Here is a 21,238-nt window from a genome sequence, read left to right as displayed (position 1 = left end):
CGAAAACCTTGGGCCGGGGACCGTCGCCCAGCTTCCAGCATCCCGTCCTCTCTCTCTCACTCCATCGCGCCGACTCCCCAAAATCCCCACCAACAATCAGTTTACAGTCCCACACAAGTTTCCAGCACTTATCATAACAAAGACACTAGCATTCCTACTATTAACACAGGCACCAGCATTCCTACTTTTAACAAAACAAAGACGCCATTTTGATTACATACACAGTAACAAAAAAAAAGGAAACCCCCCGTTACACTCTCCCCCCACCAAATAAAAGTCATGTCCTCATGACTATTAGATAACTCGTCACCTTTCCTGCCAACACACCGTAACCCAAGCACAAGCAGTGACATCTCCTCCACACACAGTAAACCTCACGCCCTGTTCCTTAGGCGCTATATAGGCCAACTATCTGGGCGTTCCCTAACCCTTCTGAGACCTCCGTACCCCCCTCACCTAAACCCTTAGGCTAGGACACAGCTGGGGATACCTTGGGTCCACTACCAACTCCTCTTTCAACCTCTCACTCATGCCCCACACTGCACACAGCTAACCCTCCCCACTACAGCTGACTCAGTGGAAGAAGGGCCAAAGGTCTCTTCCTCAATCGAGGGAAAGTCAGCAAAAGGCAGCATGTACCACACATCCAGCACATCAGCTTTTGAATCCATATTCTTCCTCATTTCTTTGATTGGTAGCTGCTGTTTGATCTTCTCCAAACGGAAACACGTGACCTGCACTGCTCCTGCAGTCTCTTCAGCCTCCTGCAATTGAGATTATCATCTTCTCTGGCCCCTGGCTCAGCAGTTCTGACTCCTGCATCCCGGCCATCTCAATCTGGAATGCAATTACTCCAACAGCTTCTTCCACCCCGACCTGAAAAGCAGCAGTTAAAGATTGGTCACCCTCCAGTTCAGTATTCACTGCACTTCTCTCCAGCTTTTTTTCTCCTCATGACTTCTTCCAGATCAACCTTCAGGTTTTGCACTTCATTTGAACTGTCGATGGTCATCTTCAGGTTCCCTTCAAGCTACTGCTTCCCCCTTCCGAGATTTGTCCGCAATTTCTTCACCTCCGCAAACTCCCTTCTCCAGGCTCTCAGTTTGCTGTGGCCCTCAGTCAAACAACTTTCTTCGTTCTCTCCAACTTGTACATCTTTCAAATGGTTCCAGATCACTCTCTCCGGTCTCTCAGTCTTCATTTCAAACTTGATTCCATAGAGACAGACACTCACGAGCTGCGACCTTCGCCAGCCCTGGCACGTGTCCAGAAAACACTTTAACTCTGTAGTTCTCAGCCGCTCCTGCAACGACCTCACTTCATATTCTCCTGAGGCAAATCCAAATACCAGGAGATCATCCACATACGTCAAAATTCCAAATGCCTCCACACCCCCATGGTCTTCCACATGCCCTGCAGGAAGGTTGCAAGGGCTCCAGAGATACCCTGTGGTATCGTTTCGGACTGGAAAGATTCCTAGGGAACTTTTAACCGCCGTCTTCTCCTTGTCGGCCTCCTCATCGGGATCTGGCAACATCCACTCCTCAGATCCAGCACCTTAAACGTCTTCGCACCACTCAGATAGGCCATCGCCTCCACGGCCCAATATAATCCACACACACGCTGCCTACGTCTGCCACGCTGTAGGGGCCAGTCGCTGCAACCTCTGCCTCACCTAGGTGTCTTCAGCAGTCAACTCCCCTCCCTGGTGGTATTTCACAGCGTCCACTAAGAGGGTCTCACCCTCAGATACTCCTCCAGGCCATACCACCACCGGCTCTTGTTTGAATTCGGTATCGGCCCAATGCTGCTACACACGTCCGCACAAGCAGCTCGAAACTCTGGGTGCATCGATAATGCCTCCAAACAGCTCTCACCCGCCTCCTCCGGGCAGGCCCCCAAGCGCACCAACAGGATATTGGTTCTCTCCATAACCGAAATGCTGCCCGTCTCAACAGTGTCTGGACACATCAGCATCAACAATTCACGAACCTCAGTCACCTCCACATTTGCCTCTAAGAACTCCATTTTCACTGACCAACAACCGTCGTCTTTATAATCACCGGCACTGGTACCCCAAATCTCCAGTGCCGTCAATGTTATCAAGGGTAAAGGCTTCCAAAAACGGTTATAAAACAAACTGTACAGCAACTTAACCAGTGCCCCGGTGCCGAGGATGGCTTTAACTTGACCTCTATCCATCCGTAACAACACCTGAGTGCGTGGTCCCTCTAAGCCTTCAGGAATAGGGTCTGTTCCTTGCGGGAGTTCCTTGGTACATTGCTGGGAACGTGCTCCCCCAGAGACCCCAAGCCGTTCCCCCACTGGGCCTCCTCTAAGTTTCCCGACACCTCTCGGATCAACGGAACAACTGATCCCCTTGACAAATCCCCCTGTCTCCGTAAGCAATTTATCTGCCCTCCTAACCAAAAGGGATACCCTAAAAACTTCCCACCAATCTCCTGCCACGGATATGATAAGCCCCCCAGCTGCGGTATTTGACTTCCAGTCGAACCACACGCATTTTCCCACACTTTCCCAGAACTGGCAGCTGTCACTTCGAGATAATTGCGCCCGACAGTTCTAACAACGCTACCAGCCCGCCTACTCAAACTTTCAACCAATCCCAGTCGCTTTCCCTCAGCCAAGCACTGCCACTCACCCAACAACTGAGAGGTCTGCTCCGCCCACGTCTCCGCCCCTTTAGGGCTGGACATTATTCCAACAACCGGGCGGAGCCCACCATAGCTGAAACATCCCAACCTGTCATTCCTCACTCTCCAAACAGTATGGACAACCCATGGTACCACCACCATTTCGTCAGCGCTAGTCGGAACTCGAACAACGACCCCCGGGCCACCAACAGCAGCCACCCCACCCAACACACATGCAGAGACACCCAGCAATCGCACACCCACAAAGGCACACTAGCTCTTCGCCGCAGACACAATTCAAAGAGGGCGATCACACAGCTTCCACAGAAATCAATCCCGGACGAACACCCCCACAATGTAACCCCTGGGTCGCCTCAGGCATCGCTCAAACTCGTTCTAGTCTAGGGGGAGCAGCCTTCGGCCCCGCCAAACTGGGTAATCAGCTGGTGTGGATGATGTGTGATGTCCCCGCCTCACCCAAAAAACAGACAGTACACCTTATGCGCTTAAATGAGTACAATTTATAAAGATTACTATAACTAAGCGATTACTAACGATACAGTATATATGAATAAGAGAAAAAAAGAAAAGGCGCCAAACTTATCAAAGTCCAAACCACTTCGTGCACAACCGTTGGAGCTCAATTACTGAAGTCTTCTGGCCACCATTCGATCCCCTCCGACTTCCTCGACCCGCCTCCTGGGACCCCCACGGTGGTCGACCAGACGCTCCACACTCCTCTGTCTCCGTCTCCTCTCATCACCGAAAACCTTGGGCCGGGGACCATCGCCCAGCTTCCAGCACCCCGTCCTCTCTCTCTCACTCCATCGCGCCGACTCCCCAAAATCCCCGCCAACAATCAGTTTACAGTCCCAAACAAGTTTCCAGCACTTATCATAACAAAGACGCTAGCATTCCTACTATTAACACAGGCGCCAGCATTCCTACTTTTAACAAAACAAAGACGCCATTTTGATTACATACACAGTAACAAAAAAAAAGAAACCCCCCGTTACATTTATATAGGTACATGGATGACAGGAAGGCTATAGCTGTGCGCAGGTAGATGGCACAAGGCAGAAAACCAGGTTGGCCTGGACTAGATTGGCCTAAAGATCTGTTTCTGTGCTGTAGTGCTCTGTGACTCTAAAAGGCACTGTTCTTCAGATGAGATGTTAGAGGCCGACAGCTCAGAAACGGGCCCAACTCATCCATGCAAACCAACTTGCTTTCCTGAGGGAGTTCCATTTGCCAGTGCAAGGTTGATTTGAAACATCATGGAAGTCATTCTGAAAACACTCAGAGAGCATTTCCTCTTAGACAGAATTACTAAAGCAAATTATCTCATCATTCGGTTCGTTGGTGTTTCTGGAATCTTGTTGTGTATCAGGTGGCTTTCTGTGTCCTATATTGCAATGGTGACTGCAATTCCGAAGTATTTCATTGGTTGCAGAGTGCAATAGTACACATAAAACTACTGAAGAACAAGCTTTCCTTTATTTTCAAATGTATTGCACAAAGCCATTCACCACTATAATTACTTCTGAAAAGCTGGACTGTTATGAAAACTTTTGTTCTGGCCAAATCAAAGTCAAAGGCAAAGTTGAAGGTCTGCACAAATGCAATGAAAAACTTGCAGCAGCATCACACACACATAGCATCAGGTGCACAACATTTTCAACAAAAACATAAATTAACCGTGAATTATACCCCCTTTTTAACAAGAAAACACAATTGGAACAAACAAACAAAGCCCTTTATATTGCAAGGTGTTGCACTCAATATACTGAGTTAGTGTACGAGTGGTGTAGGTTGGTTCAGTCCCTGCATGGTTGAAAGGAAGTAGCTGTTCTTGAACCAAGTAAGCTTAAGGCTTCTGTACCTCCTGCCCTACAACAGCTATGAAGAGGTGGCATGACCCGGATGATGAGATCTTTGATGGCAGATGTTGCCTTCTTGAGACAATGCCTCCTGTAGATGTCCTGTAGGTTGGACATACTATTGCATACCAAGGGCGGAGCGAGAATAACTCCTTATACTGCAATTGACACATATATGCAGTGAGGCAAAGCTACAAAAGAGCCAAGTCCCTGTTGCAAGGGCCCCATTATATGAAAGCCAGTGAATACCCTGAGCTGGCCGTCAGGTGCTTTATCTAAAAAGACGCTATCTGAACAACCACATTAATAATCTCATAAAGAATTTATTGGTTGGCGAGAAGGACATGTGAAATCAATATAGTGTGTCATGATAATATTTTAGAGCCATTGATTGTGTACAGAGAAACAAAGCAAATTAACTTTAAAAAAACAAATATTCCTAGAAAAGTTAGTGATCGATTTACACTCAGTGGTTTCTTTATTAGGTACACCTGTACGCCTGCTCATTAATGTGAATATCTAATTAGCCAATCATGAAGCAGCAACTCAATGAGTAAAAGCATGCAGACATGGTCAAGAGGTCCAATTGTTGTTAAGACAAAACATCAGAATGGGGAAGAAATGTGATTAAGTGACTGACCGTGGAATGATTGTCTGTACCAGGTGGGGTGGTCTGAGTATCTCAGACGCTACTGACCTCATGGGATTTTCACACACACCTGTCTCTAGAGATTACAGAGAATGGTGTGAAAACAAACAAAAATACATATGCAACACAAGTGAATCTGCAGATGCTGGAAATAAATAAAAACACAAAATGCTGGCAGAACTCAGCAGGCCAGACAGCATCTATGGGAGGAGGTAGTGATGCTTTTTATTTGTGCCTTTTATTTGCTGCAGAAGGCTAAATGAAAACTCATTTACCCCCTATATAATTTCTTGATTTTTTTGTCAGCTAAACAAAGAATTACATGCAACGCCTGAGAAAAGGGCTCCAAAAACTCATCAAAACACCTAGTAAATGATGTGGAAATACAGCAACTGCCTTTCCCACTCCTGCAATTTCTAAACTATCCTCATCCACTCTTTCATTATTCATTTTAGTATATTACCTACCTAAACAAGACACACATTTTTCTGACTAAATGTCTTTGTGCAGGGGATTTCATATTTCACAAATTTGATTGAGTATTTTGAAGAGAATAGCAAAATGACTGTCTAGGGCTGAGCAGCAGACATGGTCCACATGGATTTTAGCAAGGGCTTTGACAAGATCCTGCATAATAGAACTGTCTAGAAGATTAGGTCACCTGAAATGTAGGGAGAGTTAGTAAGATGGATATAAAATTGGCTAGGTGCAAGGAGTTAGAGTGGAGATAGCTTTTCATATTGGAGAACCTTCAAGGACCTTCAAATTAGTAATTTCTGGATTGCTACCTGTGCCACATGCCAGTGAAGGCAGCAACAGGATGATTTGGCAGTTTAATACGTGGCTGAGAAGCCGGTGTTGGGGGCAGGGCATCAGGTTCTTGGATCACTGAGATCTTTTCCTGGGGAAGTATGACCTGTTCAAAAGTGACAGGTTGCACCAGAACCCAAGGGAAACCAATATCCTCGCAGGCAGGTTTGTTAGTGTTGTTGGGGAGATTTTAACCTAATTTGGCAGGTGGGTGGGAACTGGAGTGAAGGGACTCAGGATAGGATGGTTGGTAAAAAAGCAAAGATAGTATGCAGTCAGATTGTCAGGAAGGAAAGGCAGATGATGGGACAAAATTTCCCCAACAGGGTGAGTATCAGTGCAGTAGAGATGCAGAATCAAAAAGGGTAGCAAACACAGTACACAAAGTGTTATATCTCAATGCATGTAGTGTAAGAAATCAGGTGGATGATCTTGTTGCATGATGTTTTAATCATCACTGAATTGTGGCTGAAGGATGGTTGTAGTTGGGAGCTGAATGTCCAAGGTTACGCATTGTATCAGAGGATAGGAAGGTAGGCAGAGGGGATGGTGTGGCTCTGCTGGTAAAGAATGGCATCGAATCAGTAGAAAGATGTGACATTGGATCAGAGGATGTTGAATCCTTGTGGGTTGAGTTAAGAAACTGCAGGGGTAAGAGGACACTGATGGCGTTATACACAGGCCTTCCAACAGTAGCTGGGATGTGGACCACAGATTACAACAGGAAATAGAAAAGGTGTGTCAAAAGGACAATGATGTGATACTCATGGGGGATTTTAACATGCAGGTCAATTGGGAAAATCAGGTTGGTAATGGATCTCAAGAGAGTGAGTTTGTTAAATGCCTACAAGATGGCGTTTTAGAGCAGTTTGTCATTGAGCCTATGAGGGGGTCAGCTATACTGGATTGGGTGTTATGTAATGAACTGGAGGTGATCAGGGAGCTTAAGGTAAAAGAACACTGAGAAGAATCTGATTGCAATATGATCGAGTTCAACTTGAAATCTGATAGGGAGAATGTAAAGCCTGACGTAGCAGGATTTCAGTGGAGCAAAGGAAATTACAGTGGTATAAGAGAGGAGTTAGCCAAAGTAAATTGGAAGGAGATGCTGGTCGGGATGACAGCAGAGCAGCAATGGCATGAGTTTCTGGGAAAAATTAGGTAGGTGCAGGATAGATGTTTCCAAAAACAAAGAAAAACTCAAATGGCCAAATATTACAACCATGTCCAACAAGGGATGTCAAAGCTAATGTAAAAGCAAAAAAGAGGGCATTCAACAAAACAAAAATTAATGAGAAGATAGAGGATTAAGAGGCTTTTTTACTGGGTGAACGAATAGTCTTTGGGGTACTGCAAGTCTGCATCTTTATTGATGCTTTGCTGCACATTTGAGTGCTGGGTGGGGGGTGCTGATGCTTTTTTGCTGATGGGGAGGGGGATCATTGCTTTGCTGCTGCTTACACATGGGGGTAGCTGGGAGGGAGCTTTGGGGTTCTAACATTTAACTGTCATTCATTCTTTAGGGCACCTTTGTTTTCGTGGATGGTTACAAAGAAAAAGTATTTCAGGATGTATATTGTATACATTTCACTGACATTAAATGTACCTTTGAAACCTTTTAAAAACCTACAGAGAGCAAGTAAAAGAATTATTGAGGGGAGAAGATGAAATATGAAAGCAAGCTAGCAAACAGTGGATAGTAAAAGTTTCTCAAGTATGTAAAAAATGAAAGAGAGATGAGAGTGGATATAGGATTGCTAGAAAATGAGGCTGGAGAGATAATAACTGGGGTCAAGGAGATGGCAGATGAACTAAATGGGTATTTTGCATCAGCCTTCACTATGGCAGACACTAGCAGTATACCTGATGTTGAAGGGTGTGAGGGAAGAGAAGTGAGTGCAGTTATATTGCAAGGGTGAAGGTGCTCAAAAAGCTGAAAGACCTGAGGGTACAGTAGTCACCCAGACAAGATGAACTGCACCCTAGGGTTCTGAAAGAGGTAGCAGTAGAGATTATGGAGGCATTAGTAATGATCTTTCAAAAATCATTGGACTCTGGCATGGTGCCAGAGGACTGGAAAATTTGCAAATGTCACTCCACTCTTTAAGAAAGGAGGCGGGCAGCAGAAAGGAAATTATAGACCAGTTAGCCTGACCTCAGTGGTTGGGAAGATGTTGGAGTCAGTTGTTAAGGATGAAGTTTTGGAGTACTTAGTGACACAGGACAATGTAGGACAAAGTCAGCATGGCTTCTTTAAGGGAAAATCTTGATTGATGAACCTGTTGGAACTCTTTAAGGAGATTACAAGTAGGATAGATAAAGGAGATGCAGTGGATGTTGTATTTCAGAAGGCCCTTGACCAGGTGCTACACATGAGGCTGCTTATCAAGTTAAGAGTCCATGGGATTGCGGGAAAGTTACTGGCATAGTTAGAGCATTGGCCGTTTGGTAGGAGACAGTTAGTGTGAATAAAAGGATCCTTGTCTGGTTGGCTGCCAGTGACTAGTGGTGTTCCACAGTGGTTGGTGTTGGGACCACTTCTTTTTATGCTGTATATCAATGATTTAGATGATGGAATAGATGGCTTTGCTGTCAAGTTTGCAGATCATACGAAGATTGGTAAAGGGGCAGGTAGTATTGAGGAAACAGGTAGGGTGCAGAAGGACCTAAACAGATTAGGAGAATGGGCAAGAAAGTGGCAAATGAAATGCAATGTTGGAAAATGCATGGTCATGCACGTTGGTAGTAGAAATAAATGTGCAAATTATTTTCTGAACAGGGAGAAAATCCAAAAATCTGAGATGCAAAGGGAATCCTTGAACAGAACACCCTAAAGGTTAACTTGCAGGTTGAGTCGGTGGTGAGGAAGGCAAATGCAATGTTAGCATTCATTTCAAGAGGTCTAGAATACAAGAGCAAGGATATGATGCTGAGGCTTTATAAGGCACTGCTGAGGCCTCACCTTGAGTATTGTGAATGGTTTTGGGTTCCTCATCTAAGTAAAGATGTGCTGGCATTGGAGAGGGTTCAAATGAGGTTCACAAGGATGATTCCAGGAATGAAAGGGTTATCATAAAGTAACGTTTGATAATTCTGGGCCTGTACTCACTGGAATTTAGAAGGATGAGGGGGGACCTCAGTGAAACCTCTTGCATATTGAAAGACCTAGACAGAGTAGATGTTGGAAGGATGTTTCCCGTGGTATGGGCATCTAGGACAAAAGGGCACAGACTCAGGATAGAGAGGCATTCATTTAAAATAGATGCGGAGAAGTTTCTTCAGCCAGAGGGTGGTGAATTTGTGGAATTCTTTACCACAAGAAGTTGTGAAGGCCAGGTCGTTAGGTGAATTAAGGCAGAGTTGATAGGTTCTTGATTGGACATGGCATCAAAGGTTACAGGGAGAAGTCCGGAGAGTGGGCTGAGGAAGGGAAAAAAATGATCAGCCATGATTGAATGGAGGAGCAGACTCGATGGGCCAAATGGCCTAATTCTGCTCCTATGTCTTATGGTCTTATGGAGTATTGTGTGTAGTTCTAGACACCAAATTTTCAGAATAATATATACAATTAAGCTAGACAACAAAAAAGATTCACAAGGATGTTGCCTGGATTGTGAATTTGAGTTATCAGGAGAAACTCGGTATATAAATTTGTTTTCCCTGGAGTGAAGAAGACAAAACTGACTTGATAGAAATAAAACAAATTATGAGAAGCATAGCAATGGTAGATAGCCAGTGTCTATATGGGTAGGTAGCCAAGGTCTATATGGGTAGATAGCCAATGTCTATATAGGTAGATATCCAGTGTCTATATGGGTATATAGCCAAGGTCTATTTGGGTAGATAGCCAGTGTCTATATGGGTAGATAGCCAGGGTCTATATGGGTAGATAGCCAGAGTCTATATAGGTAGATAGCTAGGGTCTATGTGGGTAGATATATCGTATGTTCATTTCTGTTTACTTATCTCTTTAACTTGATCAAGAAATATTTTATTCCAACAAAAAGGATTTTAGCTATAACAAAGGAATTTGCATTGAACCTGTCTATCTGTCAGCTACCTAGATTTTTTTGCTAGATCTTCTTTTGTTATGAAATTGTCTACTGCCTACAACCTTTGTAATGCGACAGCATTTAGGTTGGTCCTGCCCGGGTTTGCCTTCACCTTTCTCTACCCCACAGGCAATTTATGAGCGTCTCTTCTGTTGGATTGTGGACCACATCAACACGGTCATTGCAGTAAAGGGTTATGATCCACGTATTCATGGCAAGAACACTGTAATTGGAGTTTTGGATATCTATGGGTTTGAGATCTTTGACAGCAACAGGTAAAGAACACACCATTACCTGCTGAAAAGGTGCAGCACATGATTCAGCTGACCTCATAATACTTTCAGGTTAAAAGCATTTTGTGTCTTGACATTGATTTCGTGACAAAGTACTGACAGGAATTTCTGGTTAGGAAATCCTGACCTTGCAGAATTGTCATTCATTAATTATGTAAAAAATATTTTTTCCATAAATTTAAAAATAATTAATCAAATAATAATCTAATATCAATGCCTGTAGCAAATGGAAGTGACTTTTGGAAATTGGTGTAAATACTGTGTTAAGAAAAGCATAGCTAAGGTTCAAGCCTGGTCTAATGACTGGCAAATTATTTTTGCTATTCACAAGTACTAGGCACTTCTATTGGGCAAACCAATATCTATATCCTAGAGATTACTATTGGTAAAATTAGCCAGGCCAGCGGCAGTGTGGTTCAAATAGAAGTCTGAGTTTATGTACTCTGAGTCAAGTTATTATTCAGTTAGTGCTATTAGCATAATAAAACATCCCAGGAGTACAGTGATAGCATCAGATAAGGGAGCGTTTAGCCAGATTGTAAGTTTAAAGAGCATTTACAAGAGGAGAGAGAGCTGAAAGGCAGAGTGACTTACATAGAAAATTTCACAGAGCACTGGCATGGTTGCCCATGGCACAGAAAGACAAAGGTGATGGACTGGATGAAAGACACGAGAGTTATTGAATTGAACTGAGATGAATAGGAGAGGGAGAAGATTAATAGCAAAACATGTTGGAAACAGGGGCCAAGTCATTTAAACCGTAAGACTATAAGATATAGGAGAAGAATGATGCCATTTGGCCCTTTGAGTCTGCTCCGCCATTTCATCATGGTTGATCCAAGTTTCCTCTCAGCCAAAATCCCTGGCCTTCTCCCCATATCTCTTCATGCTCTGACCAATCAAGAATCTATCAACCTCTGCCCTAAATATACATAAAGACTTGACCTCCAAAGAAATTCCTCCTCATCTCTGTTCAAAAAGGATGCCCCTCCACTCTGAGACAGTGTTCTCTGGTCTTAAGCTCACCTACTATAGGAAACATCCACTCCACATCCATTCCATCAAGGCTTTTCCCCATTCAATAGGTTTCAATGAGGTCACCCCTCATTCAGTTGGCCAGCTCAGGAGTGATTTGTGAAAGACTTAAGATAGAACAGAGGCTTTAGAACTTTGGATAAACAAAAGTTGGTGGAGAATGGAAGAAGAGAGTACATGTGGTACAACCATGTACTGTTCTGAAGATAACAGAAGTTCAGATGTGCATTTTACATGAAATAAACAGAATGAGTGAAGGCAGGTGGCATGGCAGATTATGGCGGGTATAGATAGGGTAAATGCAAGGAGGCTTTTTCCATTGAGGTTGGATGAGACTAGGAGTAGAAGTTATGAGTTAATGGTGAAAGGTGAAATGTTTAAGGGGAACATGAGGGGGAACTTCTTGACTCAGAGGGTGGTGAGTGTGTGGAACAAGCTGCCAAAAGAAGTGGTGGATGCAGGTTTGATTTTAATATTTAAGTGAAATTTGGTCAGGTACATGGATGGCAAGGGTATGGAGGGCAATGGTCCAGGTAAAAACTGACGGGACTGGACAGATTAAGAGTTTGGCACAGACTAGTTGAGCTGAAGGGCCTGTTTCTGTTCTGTAGAGTTCTATGACTCATGATTTTATGACAGTGAGCCTATAAGTGGTCTTGGAGATCTAATCATTATTCTCCCTGAATGGAGATTTTCATCATTTGCTGGATTTGATGTACAAATGCAAGCTAAGTGCTTATCAATTGTTTGGACCTTCCCACAGTTTTGAGCAATTCTGTATAAACTACTGCAATGAGAAGCTTCAACAACTCTTCATTGAGCTGATCCTGCGACAGGAGCAAGCAGAATACCAGAGAGAGGGGATCGAATGGCAGCATGTAAGTTACTCCAGAATGGAGAGCAATTCTGGGCAATGAAGATATGAGAAGGTCAAATGTGTTGGAAGTCCTGGAGTCTCAGGGGTATGGTGACATAAAGCGTATGCATTAGAAAATCAGAGTGCTGGATAATTAACTGGAAAATGAACTTAAATCTCATCATATCAATTGAGGAATCTAATTTCAGCTAATAAAGTAAATCTGAAGTTAAAAACAAATACTTTCAATAACTATGCTGCAAAATTTCACCTGGTTCACTAATGGTTCTTATGGGAGGAGACCTGCAATTTTTTTCTGAACTGGGCTCTATGTAATTCCAGACCTACAACAATATAGTTAACTTTTAATTCCCTTCGGAACTGGTCTAGCAAAGCATTGTATCAAAGCTGCTGGACGCGAAGAAGGAATTTCTGTGGAAGAAGGCTCTTTGCTATCTTTGGAAATGAAATAATAATATCTTGCCAATATACAGTGAATCTATTGCACTTATTCCCATTTACCATGTCTGGATTAGCTCCTTGGGTTGGCACTATACAAGTAATTCAAAGATGGGAGGTTCGTGAATGGCTATTGACAATTGCTCTCCTTTCAACCCTTTCCCTTTCCAGGTTGACTACTTCAACAATCAGATCATTGTGGATCTCGTGGAACAGCCACACAAAGGAGTCATTGCTATCCTAGACGAGGCCTGTATGAACGTAGGGAAGGTGACAGACACCATGTTGGTGGACACCATGGATGTCAAACTGGGCAAACATGCTCACTACACCAGCAGAAAGGTAGGACACTATTGGAAGATGATACAGAAGTCAGGAAATGTGTAACATAGATACAGGCTGTGAGTCAATTTGTCAAGACAAAGAAACACCAGGCTGGTGCACAAATGCAGAGATTTTCCCCATTATGCCAGTCATTAGGATTCATGTGAGTCAAGTACACAACTACAGTGGTGTTCCCTCACACTCAGGTTTCTCTTATTGTGAGGTGGATCTCAGTCACTCAGAAGATGTCCGCAAAAGCAGTTCCCAACCTGTGACCTGAACAACCAAAAATCTCCCAAAAGACAACATCGAAGGGTGAGAAGCAGTAGATGGTTAGCTCAGTAACTGGTCCAACATTGACATGGGCATATGCTGCCACTGTACAAATTGCCACAGCTTGACAAAACTAAACACAACTAATTCCCAGATGGAATGACATTGGACATTTTTGGGACTACATTCTGTACCCAAGGGAGTAGGATTTCCTTCATCACAGCTGTGAGTGTTATTGTCCTGGCAAGGATGTAGTTCACTTATTGTTGCCCTAACCATCCTCTTGGAAATACTGTACCACAGTCAGTGTAGTGTGCAGTGTCCCAGGATTTTGGTCCTGTGATGATGGAGAAATGCAATGTCTGGCTGATGTATAATGCAGAGGAAGATACTGTAAGAGTCACAGCCAATGTTAGTTTTTCCATCACCTGATATTCACAAGGGAGCTCTCCAGCAGCAGACACTGATGTCCCTATGACTGTGTGGGTTTCATAGAAACATAGAAAACATACAGCGCAATACAGGCCCACAATACAGGCCCTTTGGCCCACAAAGCTGTGCCAAACATGTCCCTATCTTAAAACTACCTAGGCTTTTCCCATAACCCTCTATTTTTCTAAGCTCCATGTAGCCATTCAGGAGTCTCTTAAAAGACCCTATCATTTCCTCCTTCACCACTGTCACTGGCAGCCCATTCCACGCACTCAACTCTACGTAAAAAAACTTACCCCTGACATCTCCTCTGTACCTACTTCCAAGCACCTTAAAACTATGCCCTCTCGTGCCAGCCATTTCAGCCCCAGGGAAAAGCCTCTGACTATCCACATGATAAATGCTTCTCATTATCTTGTACACCTCTATCAGGTCACCTCTCATCCTCCGTTACTCCAAGGAGAAAAGGCCGAGTTCACTCAACCTATTCTCATAAGGCAAGGGTTAAGAGTTGTGGGAATATTTTGTTGACACCAGAAGCAGAGCAATTCTTGTGGGCTGCCCTAGCACATTCCCAACGCCCTAGCACGTCCCCAATGCAAGCGACACATCTCACTGTATGTTTCGATGCTTCAATGTGCATAAGGCAAATAAATCTTATCTCATTTAAGCTAATCTAATGACCTGGCACTAAAGCAAAGTTATTCTTACCATTCCCAAATTGAAAGGTTCTGAGGCTCGGAACTCACAACCAATGAGCCACCTGAGGTTAGGTGACTCACATGAAATCTGTCAACCTCTTTCATGGAAGCATCGACTCATACAAAAGAGAAGCATGCCCATAGTGTCACTCAAAAGGTGCTAAAGCTTGTGGTATCTAATGTTTGTGAACGTTTAATCTGCAGCTGTCTCCAACTGAAAAGGATATGGAGTTCAACAAGCATTTCAGAATAAAGCATTATGCAGGACAAGTCACGTAAGTTTCTGATTTAATTGTGCAGGCTGGGTTGTAATGATTTATTTAAACAAGGATGTCCCAATTTCACAATTGTTTTGGGGACTTCCCACATGGCATAGTCCCATTTCACACACCCAGATGGGTGAAGTCCAATTTCCATGAAGTAGTTTGGTCTGCAAGGTGAAAGCCTGGCAATGTTCACTAAAAAAGAGAGATCGATTGCATAAAGTGCTGACATGGGCGAACTCAACAGTTCTGGTGGATCTCTCAGTATAGAATAGAAGGGAGAAAGGGAGCAGTAAACTAAAACTGTGTTTTGTGTTTCGATTCAGGTACTCGGTAGAGGGTTTTATTGATAAGAACAAGGATACACTCTATCAGGACTTCAAACGCCTGATGTACAACAGGTGAGGACAGGACCATGCAGATCTCTGCAGTGTCTTTTTAGCTTTAATTTATAGTCTTCAACAAACAGTTGGTAAGACTGAGTGACCTATACCCTTCTGGTTATGTACATATCTTTGTAAATGTGGCTGACTGCCGAAGGAGCGGGAGTACGTAAAGTGTATCCATCCTTAGAAAGGACAAACCCAGGTAGTCAAAGGCCAGATAACATCTGTGCTCGGAAAATTTTGGAGGTTTTAATCAAGGTTGAAATTACCATGTTTCTGGATAAAGGGAAAATAGTTAGAAGCAGCCAACATGATTTTCAAAATGACGAGAAACCTATAGAACTGATTGATCTGAGAACAGATAAATTTGATTGGATCTCTTGGCTATTGAAGGGGACCAATACCAACAGATTTAGAAAGGGATTTTCCAGTCGTAATTTTCATGGATCATTTGGGACCATTATGGTCTTGGTTGTAAATTCAAGCTGCATCAGGAAACCAACATTGAGAGCCACCTCCTACACTCCTGTTCCTTGGATAACCTTCACTGTTCAGTAAACAATCAACAACACTTCGGAGAAAAGCAGCTTTATTCAGGCACCTCTTTACCTGGTCTGTAGAAAAGGACTGATTTCATCAGTCACCAAGTGACAGCACTTTGCTCTTCGAAGGATTCAGCACTTGAAAATGTATGCATACAATTTGTGAGATCTTACAAGAAGTTATTTTTACAACTGTCCTTCTATTATGCAAATTATTCATATGGAAGTGAGGCACAACTTCACTCACCACAACACTGAACTGACGACTGAACACAACCTATGCATCACTTTCAAGGCCTCTACAACTCATTTTTTTCAGTATTAATTATCTATTTTTTATTTTTTGTTATTATTACTTTTATTTATTATTAGTTATTATTAGAGTTGTTTTTTTGCATTTCCACAGTTTATCACCTTTTGCATATTGGTTACTTCTCAGTCTATGTTTGTGTGCAGTTTTTCATTGAATCTATTGTATTTATTTCTTCTACTGTGAATGCCTGTGAGCAAATGAATCTCAGGGTAACATATGGTCACACACACACACACACACACTTTGATAATATATTTGCTGTGGTTACAAGTGAAATAGGCTCAATTGCAGCTAAAGGTATGTATAGGCAAGCATATTGTAAGATAAATGATATTTTGGTGAAAAGGGATTTCAGTCTGTGAACTTTTATCAACTGATATTCTTGCAAGATCCAACAGAGGGCAGCAAAACTATAAAGTATTTCTGAAAATAATTTCAGTCTTTCAGCCCAAATTCCTCTGTAATGGGAGGAGTAATGAATGCTGTACTCTGTAGTAACTCTTTATGCTGGGATGCTTAATGGGAATTTTCCCAGGATGGACAAGAACGTTTCTGTTCACTCTCTGACTGGCAAACTCCAGACGTATTTCTGGGGTTTAGGGTGGTTTGTTTACGGCAATGTTAGTTCTGAATTTCCACTGGGGTTCTTAATTTGAATGTGCACTGAATGGTTTTTCTTCCTGGTCCATTCAGACCAAAAGTGAAGCACCTCATTATTCGAGAAGCACCCTGGATTATCTTGAAGCCTTCAGAAGTGCCACGTGTCTTATTTGTCATTCCTGATGCAGGGTCTCAACCTGTAACATCAGCTACCCACAAATGCTGTTTGACCTGCTGAATTCCTCCACCAGTTTATTTTGCTCTCTCTATTTGTGTTGCAAAACATAGTGATAGCTACAACTGTACGTAGCACACGTAGCAACCGGCCTGCGGATCCCGGGAGTGGATGAGAAAGGGGGAAGGAAGTCCTTGCTCCTAATACTGATAGATATCTCCAGCCTTGGGTATAAGGTTTTCAATGAAGTGAGCTGAAATGATGTTTTTTTTTTCACTGTGTTCCCAGTCTTAACCCTGTTTTGAAAGACATGTGGCCAGAGGGGGAAATGAGCATCACGGAAGTTACGAAACGGCCCCTGACTGCTGCATCTCTCTTCAGGAATTCCATGATTGCCCTTGTTGTTAACTTGGAATGCAAGGTAGGACAAGGCTGCCTGACTCTGCGCAGAACCAACATTACATATTACCACGGGGAACAAATCTGCTTTGGTTGTCTTCACTCCTCTCCTTTATGTGGCAATTTCAGGTTATGGTACAAGTTCAGTGAGACTATTAACCTTGCATTGACCCTAAGAAGGAGCCGCACTTTATGCATGGGTAGAGGTGAAGAGGAAGAGGTCAACAGCTGTTGTCTCCATTAGCATGCATACACAGAAAGCCCAGTGACACATTATTCACACATTATAGTCTAACCTGAACAGACAGTTTGAGACACAAAATGCATTCTCTCATTTCAGTCCCACACATACATGTGCACACAAATCTGTCACACATCCAATTGACTCACATGTTCACTCATACATCTCATTCACAAGATCACACAGCTCACTCATTCATGTGATGACTCATTCTTTTCGTTCACACAAGAATTTAACCCACCCTACACGCAGCTTATTACACAACCAACCCATATCTTTCATATGCACATACAATCTACAAGTACGCACGCACGCACGCACGCACGCACGCACACACACACACACACACACACACACACACACACACATCTCATTTGTACACAGTTTACTTATGCCTGTCATCTACATGATTAATTTGTTCATATCACTTACCCTTACTTCTCATATAGAGTCATTGAGCAATACAGCACAGATACAGGCACTGCCTATCCACATGCTTTTTAACTCATGCTACCTGTCTCAACCACTTCCTGTGGCTCATCCCATTTACTCACCATTCTCTAGGTGAAAACATTGCTCCTTGGGTCCCTGCTAAATTTTTCCCCTCTCACACTGAATCTATGCCTCTAGCTTTGGACTTTGCAACTCTGGGGAAAATATTGTTACTGTCCACCTTATCTATGTGTATCATCATTTGAAGCATTTCTATAAGGACACACCTCATTCTCCGTCATTCCAGGGAATAAAGACAAAGCCTGGCTAACATCTCCCTATAACTCAGACCGTCTAGCCTAGTAATGTCCTTGTAAATATTTTCTGCACTCTTTCCAGTGTATCCACATATTCCTGTATGTGGTTATAAAGCTCTCCAAGTGCAGTCTCCTCAACGATTTATACAACTGCAACATTATGTCCGAAATCCTTTACTCTCTGCCTTGACTGATGAAGGGCATGACGCTAAACATCTTTTCCACAACCATGACTGCCTGTGACACCTTATTTGTACGCAAGCTGCTCTGTTCCATTAAACTCCCTATAGCCTTACCATTCATAGTACAAATCATAGGTTGGTTGACTTTTTCAAATCACCTTACACTTGTCAGTATTGAAATCTATTTACCACTCCTTGACCCACATCACTAACTGATCAGGACCTCGAAATCTATGATATTTCTGTATTATCAACAACAACTCTTAATTTTGTATCATCTTAAACCCATTGTATGCATCCTTCTTTTTCCTGACCAGAGCCTCAATACCTCTCTTTAGCCAGGGTTTCCTAAGCATGCCAGGTTTCCCCTTCACCCTAAAAGGAACATACTGCTCTTGGACACTTGCCATTGCATTGCTAAAAGCCTCCCACTTACCGATCATTCCTTTCTATTCACTGACCTGTCTCACATACAGACAACTCATTCACATGCATATGCTTTTCATGCAAAAAGCCCACTCCCATTTCCTTCACGTGCTTACTTAGCCCTAATACAGACCTCAGACACATTGGTGCTTTTCACTCGCACATGCTAGTTCGCTCATCTGTATTCCAGTCGGGTCTCTATGTTTTATCTTAAAGACTCATTCTAGATTCCTTTTTTTTTTGGAAGAAATGGTGTTTGATTATTTCTACAATAATTCATCCTTTCAGCCAAATTACTTTGTAATCTTTATTCTGTAGAAATGTTGAGCTGAGTTCAGTTCTGGATCTGGCTTGTCTTTTCTTTATCGCTTTTGCTCTCAGCCCTTTGGAGCCTAGATAGAATAAGATAAATGATGGCACTGGTGTTGGTCCTTGTCCTTCCTGAGCGGTTGTCGTATTTCTGGGCTATTATAATTAACTAACCAGCTCCTGTACGAGTGGAAAGCAGGACAGTTGTTCATCCCCATCATTGCTGCCGTGTGTGATCTGTTCGGGGAGGCTAAACGATTTGGGGCCTTACATGGGAGTGCCCTGTGGAGAGCTAATGAACAAAATATCTAAATTAAAATGAGCCTACAAAGCTTCCAGTTATGGTTCCTGGCCACATAATTTGTTGTATTTAATGGTCTGAATTATTTTATGTCGTATCCTGAAGGAGGGTCATGGAGAACTTATTGGGGAAGAATGATCTGAACCCATTGGCTGAACGATCAGGTCCCGTGATGACTTCTTGGATGTTTTCTATAAAAGCAGCACTGGCTTTAATTCCTTGTTTTCACTTGTACTGTCATTGGCTTTTAGGCCAGGGAAAGAAAAACAAGTCATCCAGAATGACATTGTCTCTGGAGATCACATGCTAAAATGTCAACGCAGTTAACGGTGAAATGTAACGTTTCTGTGCATAAATTAGCCGTCAGGCTTTGAAATGAAAAGCCCACAGACTTCCACAACAGGTTTAACACCAAGGGTTGTGCCTATGTGGAATTGGCTGCTTGAGGCAGTGATCGGTGCAGGCTCAATGACAACTTTTAACAGACAGTTGAACAGGTACATGGATAGGAAAGGTTAAGGGTCAAACACTGGCAAATGGGACTGGCTTGTTTAAAGCACCTGGGCCAGCATGGAGCAGTTGGGCCGAAAACCTTATTTCCATGCCACGTAACTCCTTGACATCTTGACTCCATTGATACTCACTATCCCTCTCACGGCATCTTCCCTTGCAATGTTTTACCAAACCACAATGTAAACTCTGTTCTAACTTGGGATGGTAGAGCCCAGAGCATTTTATATTGAACTCAATGGTTTCTGTTAACCATCCATTTTTATTTGTGAATGGAGGGTCATCACGCTGTTATATTATTTCTGGTTTTCCAGATTCTGGATTGTTTGCAGCCCACAGTTCCTGAAGTTTCTTTTTGCTCTCTGTCTCACTCTGCTTTCATGTACCTCTTTTCAATCGAGTTGCTGATGATTAACAAGCCTTTAACAATGGTGTTTCTCTCTTTACAGATGCAATTGATCCTTTAATTATGATTTGTCAATAGCTCCAATTTATCATATTTTATCAATGCAAGGATGACAGATTAATTAAGTCTACCTCAGACTTCTTTTAATAATTCCTATTGATTTTATACATTGTGGGTAAATGAGAAAGAGATCGTTTATTCAAATGTTTTAATTTGGGAATAACTAGACAAAGGGAATGAATATAATCAGACTGGGTCTATTATAATGAAGTAAATGAATTTGGTGTGTCTCACTTTGTTGGAGTGGGCCTATGAGCCCCAATATTTGTAGTTCTTTTGTACTTCAATTGCCTAGTGCGTTCTCTTGTTTCAATCAGGAACCTTACTACGTGCGATGCATCAAGCCTAATGATCAGAAGTCACCAATCCTCTTTGATTATGAACGCTGCAGACACCAAGTAGAATATTTGGGCCTGTTGGAAAATGTGCGTGTGCGAAGAGCTGGATTTGCCTATAGGCAGCCATACAATCGCTTCCTGTTGAGGTAATTCTAATTGCGGCATATCAATGCATACAGAAACAGCATGGTAACAAAGTGACGTCTATTTTTTTCTCTCTGTTGCAATTCTAATTCATTCTTTCAATAGAATAGTAAACCAATCTTCGGACTGCGGCCCTGGTTGAAGGAATATGGGTGAAAAACACATATTACTTAAGGGTGAATTTAAGCCTTTCTTGAACAGCAGATCCACATTAGCAATCCTCAAATCCTCTGGTACCTCACCTGTCGCTAAGGATAATTTAAATATCTCTGCTAAGGCCTCAGCAATTTCTGCACTTACCTCCCACAGGGCCCAAGGAGACACCTTGTCAGACCCTGGGCAGTTGTCCACTCTAACTTGCCTCAAGAGCAAACACCTCCTCTGAAAGCTGTGTAGGGTCCATGGCCTCGCCGCTGCTTTGCCTTATTTCTGTAGACTCTAAAGACAGGCATCAATCTTTTTAAGATCTCACCATC

General features: G+C 42.8%; 1 protein-coding gene across 1 annotated transcript in view; it reads left to right on the top strand.

Moving 5' to 3' along the window:
- The window catches only part of LOC140729394 (unconventional myosin-Id-like), a 113,331-nt gene that overhangs the window by 34,790 nt on the left and 57,303 nt on the right, over nucleotides 1-21,238 (top strand). The window contains exons 9-15 of the mRNA XM_073049080.1: nucleotides 10,175-10,320; nucleotides 12,137-12,251; nucleotides 12,860-13,030; nucleotides 14,623-14,693; nucleotides 15,008-15,082; nucleotides 16,986-17,118; nucleotides 20,598-20,764. Of these exons, the coding sequence (XP_072905181.1) occupies nucleotides 10,175-10,320; nucleotides 12,137-12,251; nucleotides 12,860-13,030; nucleotides 14,623-14,693; nucleotides 15,008-15,082; nucleotides 16,986-17,118; nucleotides 20,598-20,764 (878 nt within the window). The remainder of the gene's footprint in view (nucleotides 1-10,174; nucleotides 10,321-12,136; nucleotides 12,252-12,859; nucleotides 13,031-14,622; nucleotides 14,694-15,007; nucleotides 15,083-16,985; nucleotides 17,119-20,597; nucleotides 20,765-21,238) is intronic.

This window comes from Hemitrygon akajei, chromosome 1 (genome assembly GCF_048418815.1).
Source record: "Hemitrygon akajei chromosome 1, sHemAka1.3, whole genome shotgun sequence".
Lineage (NCBI taxonomy): Eukaryota > Metazoa > Chordata > Chondrichthyes > Myliobatiformes > Dasyatidae > Hemitrygon > Hemitrygon akajei.
Note: the sequence above shows the minus strand (reverse complement) of the source record. Positions and strands in the feature narration are given on the sequence as shown.